General features: G+C 36.3%; 1 protein-coding gene across 2 annotated transcripts; it reads left to right on the top strand.

Annotated features, from left to right (window-relative positions):
• Window positions 1-473: 473 nt before the first annotated feature.
• Window positions 474-4,345, top strand: LOC131150841 (cytokinin riboside 5'-monophosphate phosphoribohydrolase LOG8). 2 transcript variants are annotated; one of them, XM_058101847.1, is made up of 8 exons: window positions 495-961; window positions 1,462-1,559; window positions 1,696-1,726; window positions 2,515-2,614; window positions 2,741-2,811; window positions 2,887-3,030; window positions 3,700-3,806; window positions 4,099-4,345. In XM_058101847.1, the coding sequence occupies exons 1-7, from the start codon at window positions 851-853 to the stop codon at window positions 3,787-3,789; spliced, it is 645 nt and encodes a 214-aa protein (XP_057957830.1). In that variant the 5' UTR covers window positions 495-850; the 3' UTR covers window positions 3,790-3,806; window positions 4,099-4,345. The 2 variants fall into 2 exon arrangements, with proteins under 2 accessions (XP_057957829.1, XP_057957830.1); XM_058101846.1 differs by lacking the exon at window positions 4,099-4,345 and having other exon boundaries at window positions 474-961; window positions 3,700-3,981.
• Window positions 4,346-5,495: the final 1,150 nt, after the last annotated feature.

The raw sequence follows: 5,495 nt of genomic DNA, 5'->3' as shown, positions 1-5,495 counted from the left end.
CTGGTATAGGTAAAGACTAATCATAAATATACGATTTAACTATGATTATTCATTTAAAACCATGGTCTATAACAATTAAACTATAATTACTACAAAACCCCGGACTAAAAAATTAGGAAAAATCATGAGTTTCGTTTTATGTTCGTGAATGATACACAAAAATCATAAAGATATGTTAGATCTACAAGTAACACATAGAAAAGATTCGTCCAAAAAAATAAATGAAAGCATTAAAGGAATATTCTTTTTGACTAAAAAAATATCTTTATATATTGTTTGTAAGTATTTATTTATCTTCAGAAAAAGACTCAAAAATAAAAAGATATTTTGGTCTCTCTTACTAAATACATTCTCTTATATTTTAAGGAAAGAAAGTAGTAGGACAAAATAATAGAAAGAAAAACGTCATTAATTAATCGTTTAAACCCACTTAACCACTTCTTAAGTATTTTTTTAATATTTATCTTTAACTCATTTTAGGACTGTTTAGAGTATTGTGCTTGCACAGGGATTGTGTGTTCAACTATCCTAATTTTTTAATTAGAGAATCTTAAAGCCGACAGGGGCACGTTGGATTGGAAAGGCGATGTAGCATGCGGGGCTGCTTGAGTAGTTGTGTTCTCTCCACCAAATATATAAGCCCCTCCGAGTTTCTTTGACATCCAATCCCCATTGCTTAATGTTCATCAATTCTACACGCACCCAGATTATCTTTTGCGGAACTGGGTCTTGTTTTTTTCTGATTTTCTGCTTTTGATTTTTCTAAATCTGGGTACTGAGGATCGAGTAAAGTGTAGATTACCAATAAAGTTTGTTTCTTTTGTAATGGTTTGAGATTGAATTTAAAGCAATGGAAGTTGACAAGAGATGCAAATTCAAGAGGGTTTGTGTCTTCTGTGGGAGCAACTCTGGCAACAGAGAAGTTTTCAGTGAGGCTGCACTTGAATTGGGGAATGAACTGGTTTGTTTGGTTACACCCTCTTCTTTAGCCGCTTCCCTTGATTAATAAGAATGCGTTGCGTGTTTTCTAATAAAGTTTCGGATTTGGGTCTCAAAACATGAACTTCTATTTTATGATTTTGTATTCATCCTGAGGAGTCGTCATATGGGTCCCTCGTTTGTGATTACAAGGCTATTTTGGCTTTCAAACATGAACGATTGTTCATATTTTGTACTTAATTTAACGAGCTGCGAAATGGGTTTTTGATGTACTTACCTGGATTTTCTTCTGTTTTTCAAAATGGGGTTATTCTTATGTTTTGGTTTCTGGTACATATCAAGGGATTGACGTTTGAATGATTTTGTCTGTGATGAGTCACTGAATAGGCTTTGGAATTTGAACTTTGTTTATTCTGTTTGATAATGAGGCTGTTCTTGGTTGTTTGATTGAATGCTCAATACATTTGTCCCTGAGAAGACTTTTGCAGCTTCTGTTTATAGTTTTATAGATTGGGATTGCAGGTGAAGAGGGAGATAGACTTGGTGTATGGTGGGGGAAGTGTTGGTTTGATGGGTTTGATTTCCCAGAGAATGTATGATGCAGGTTGCAATGTTCTTGGGTAATCATTCGAACATACTTTGATCTGCGTATTGCTTGTGTTGTTCTATAAATAATGTAAATATGTTCATGAATACAAGCTGGCTGTTTCTTGGCTACTTTATATGATCAAGTTCTTGATTGCTCTACACATGCAGTGTGATTCCGAAAGCACTCATGCCTCTGGAGGTAATCCATGCTCCTAATATGTATTGCTGTTTCTTTCTTGTTCAGATTGTCTCAAACCATTATCTGTTGAAACACTGTCAGAATCCTTAGAATTGATAGTCTGATACATGAAGCTCTTTTATTTAAGATTAATTTTATTCTTATCTCTAATTCAAGCTGATGAATGTTAGAGCTTAATTACCAGAAAATGCTAATATCCTATTGAATTGTGAGTTGGTACGAACATTCTAAAACATGGTACATTTTTGTTATGGACACTAAATCTAGCAATCCAAATTTTAACTTCATATTTTTCTTTGACCAATATATTAACATGTTTGTTATAAAAATAGAGAATTACCACATTTTTCTTTCATAGCCATTATTAGTCCACTTTACCAAAGAAAATCTCTTTTAATTTTAGAAATGCCTTGACCCCTCTCTTAAATAGAAAATCTGTGTGTGTGTGTATAGAAGCATACGCTAGTGTACAACATTTTAGAACATGTACTGTGCCATGATCCTGTTCCCATCCAACAAACCAAAACATTTTGGGTTCCAAGTTGGTCTTGGTTATATTACGTGTCTGTAATATTTTCTGGACATAAAGGCACAAAATGTATGCTCCCTTGGTTATTTCTGTTTTGTGCAAATGTTATAATTTTTAATGGGGATGACTTAAGGAACGAAAACTACTATCTATTATATTATTTTGACTCTCTACAGTGTAGGGCTTAATTATTGCAATCTATGGACTAAATGTGATCAATTGGCTATAGTTAAGTTGTTAACATAGGCAAAATTGACAGATATCTGGTCAAATGGTCGGACAAGTGAGAATTGTTTCAGACATGCACGAGCGCAAAGCAGAAATGGCTCGAGAAGCCGATGCATTTATTGCTCTTCCTGGTAATTTCGTGGAAAGTTTTGGTCCTCGATAACAGAAGCGGACATCTTTTATAGACATGCAAAATGAAAGATTTTTTAATTATTTATTCTTTCCACTTATATTGATTGAGTTTTTAATTGTCTCAGGAGGGTATGGAACCATGGAAGAGCTGTTGGAAATGATAACGTGGTCACAACTTGGAATCCATAAAAAACCAGTATCTTATCAATCTTAATCCTGAAGTTTCAATTCAGATGGATTCAAATTTGTAATTTAGTTTAGTTGTGTACAGGTTGGTCTGCTAAATGTTGATGGATATTATAATTCTTTGCTTGCATTATTTGACAATGGTGTTGAGGAAGGTTTCATCAAGCCAGGTGCACGACACATAGTTGTATCTGCTCCAACAGCCAAAGAACTCTTGCTGAAGATGGAGGTATAGACCTATACTGGCCTTAATTCTTCTTCTTAATTTACCCCCTGCTTTGGCTTAGTTGGTTTAGTTGAAGGAAAATATTTTCTTGGAAAAATGGCATGAACGCAAGATTGGCTTTGAGAGGCTATAATGCTTATTCATTGTGGATGCATTTCACTTGCCTCTGGATGAAAATAGTGGGAACATCTTGCCTGAATCAGTTCCCATATAAGTGCTGGACTTTCGGAATTAAAGGAGAATGGTGTGGCCTCTTTAGAATCAAATTAGGTTGTTTAATGAGGTAGCAAATGGAAATGCATGTGGTGAAAAAAGAAACCTTGTATGAGATTGGAAGTGGGAATTTCCTTATGCCCAATGACATGGCTGCCTATCACTTGCTGTCAAGAGTACAGAAAATGAAATATTAAACTAAATAACCGGATCCTCTCCATATCCAAAATCTAAGGCCCTGTTCACTTGTGAAAATACTGCTTTATTTTTCATTTCCAGTTTTCCAAATAATTACAAAAATACAATCTTGTTTCCCAGTTCTCCAAATTTGTATAGGAAAGTTGGAAAACACGGTGGTTTTTTTCTAATTATTTAGAAATCTGAAAATGGACAATGAGAATGTTTTCCTCAACTAAACAAGCCCTAAATAATTTTGTTTCTTATTTTGTAACTTTGCAGCAATACTCTCCTTCCCATGAACATGTTGCTCCTCATGAAAGCTGGCAGATGAAGCAACTAGGTGCTTATCCAAGCAAACAGAGTCTATAGTGAAATTCTAGTTGGTGGTAGGTTTCTCTCCCAAATTAATTCCTAATATTTATTCATCATTGTTTGGGTTGTGTACAAGAATGTGTTTAAATGGGGACACATGTTGTGCACCTATGTATTTTCATCACTCTGTGATTTGAACTCCAATAGAATCATCCTCGCTGTTTTATAACATACTTTGAATTGTGGTCATCGATGTACTATTTTGTGGTCATATCCATTTGTTCCCACTTAAAAATGGGAAAACGCTTGGAAACATGGAGAGATGGTAAACACTTGTTGAACAGAATCTTGCGTGCAAAGTGACAGGGACCCGCAGAATGGAAGCCTAATTATTTCCTTCTTGATGCGACATCTATGACTGGATGGATGAGTTGAGGGCAACTAAGGCTTTGTGGTGAGCTATTGAATCTCAGGAACTGAAGCCAAGACCAATCTCAAACTTGTGCATGGTTCCAGTCAATGAAGCATAACTCATTAGTCTTAAATTCTAGGCTGAACTGTTGTAGTACAAATTTAATAAGCCTCTAAATGACATTTCTTTATTTTTTTTTTATTTTTTTATTTTTGACTGCACCTGAAGTCTCAGACTGAATCCTGAACCCCACTTAACCTACTAACGAACCAGAACCATGGTGGATCTGAATGATGTTTCTTTCCAGCAACTCCAAGGATGTTCATTTTTTAAGTTATTGATAGAAGAAGTTAGAATGGAACAATTTTTTTTTGTTTTCATTTAATTTTTATTTTCCTTATTCCATAGTGGGAGTGGTAGAGGGTGACAGAGACAGAGGTAGCCTAGTGGGGACTTTGATGCAACCGCTTCCCACAATGGGTGCAGCAAGTGTACCATGGGACCCCTAAGGCCAGACTGGCCAGTAAGAGATTGTAAGAGATCCTTGGAATTTACTTTTAAAGACTTTTTTCTTCTTTTCCTTTCCCTTCATTTCATTTGGGAAGGTAGATCTTTATTGAGATAACTTGTATCCAATGGGAAGCAGCCTTCTTCCTTTTTTTGCTCCCTTTTGAAGTGTGCCTATCTCCATGCCCTAAAAGGCGAGGCTCATAGTACTACCCAACCATTTGTATCATGCTATCACCAAGCACTGAATTTCCACTTGCAGAATTTGAACCACTTGCAGAATTGGAACCGCCACCAACTTCCACAGGCTCATAACCGGTGGAGGGGCGGGAACCATTGGGCTAAAGCCAAGCTACACAGGTCATAATTCAATAATGGACTTTTTAATTAGCTTTTATAACAAGTTTAGGCATAAATGTCCAGAAATCCAGCTTGTAAAATTGGTGATTTCTTCTTGTTAAGAGAAATCTTGAAAGGAAGCATTTTGATAGGTCAGATGGGTGAATCAAGAACTAGAATTTGCAAAACCATAATTGCAACTTCCTGGGCATGGTAATCCTACCCTTATGGAGACATTTAGATACTGAAACCCACCACCCCCCCCCCCCCCCCCCCCCCTCTTCCTGGGGGTGGGGCGGGAGGTGGGAAGGACTTTGAAACTTTTTTTGTGACTAGTTCAGAAGGACTGTTCTCTGGGGGCTCGTGGAGGAGCAGTTCCATTTCTCTCTTTCCCTTAGAAAGACACTTTGGCCTGCTACAGTTCAATTTTCTTTTGAGTTCAAAAAATAATAATTTTATTGAACTCTGAAATTTGATGGTACATAGAGGTCTTTGGGGCATTTAT

The sequence above is a fragment of the Malania oleifera genome, chromosome 3, assembly GCF_029873635.1.
Source record: "Malania oleifera isolate guangnan ecotype guangnan chromosome 3, ASM2987363v1, whole genome shotgun sequence".
In the NCBI taxonomy this organism is placed as follows: Eukaryota; Viridiplantae; Streptophyta; class Magnoliopsida; order Santalales; family Ximeniaceae; genus Malania; species Malania oleifera.
Note: the sequence above shows the minus strand (reverse complement) of the source record. Positions and strands in the feature narration are given on the sequence as shown.

What these genes read in the sequence shown, in the direction of transcription:
- LOC131150841 (XM_058101847.1), top strand. Translation starts at nt 851, where the DNA reads ATGGAAGTTGACAAGAGATGCAAATTCAAGAGGGTTTGTGTCTTCTGT. An exon ending in TTGAATTGGGGAATGAACTG is followed by an intron (nt 962 to 1,461) that starts GTTTGTTTGGTT and finishes TTGGGATTGCAG; the next exon opens with GTGAAGAGGGAGATAGACTT. An exon ending in AACTCTTGCTGAAGATGGAG is followed by an intron (nt 3,031 to 3,699) that starts GTATAGACCTAT and finishes GTAACTTTGCAG; the next exon opens with CAATACTCTCCTTCCCATGA.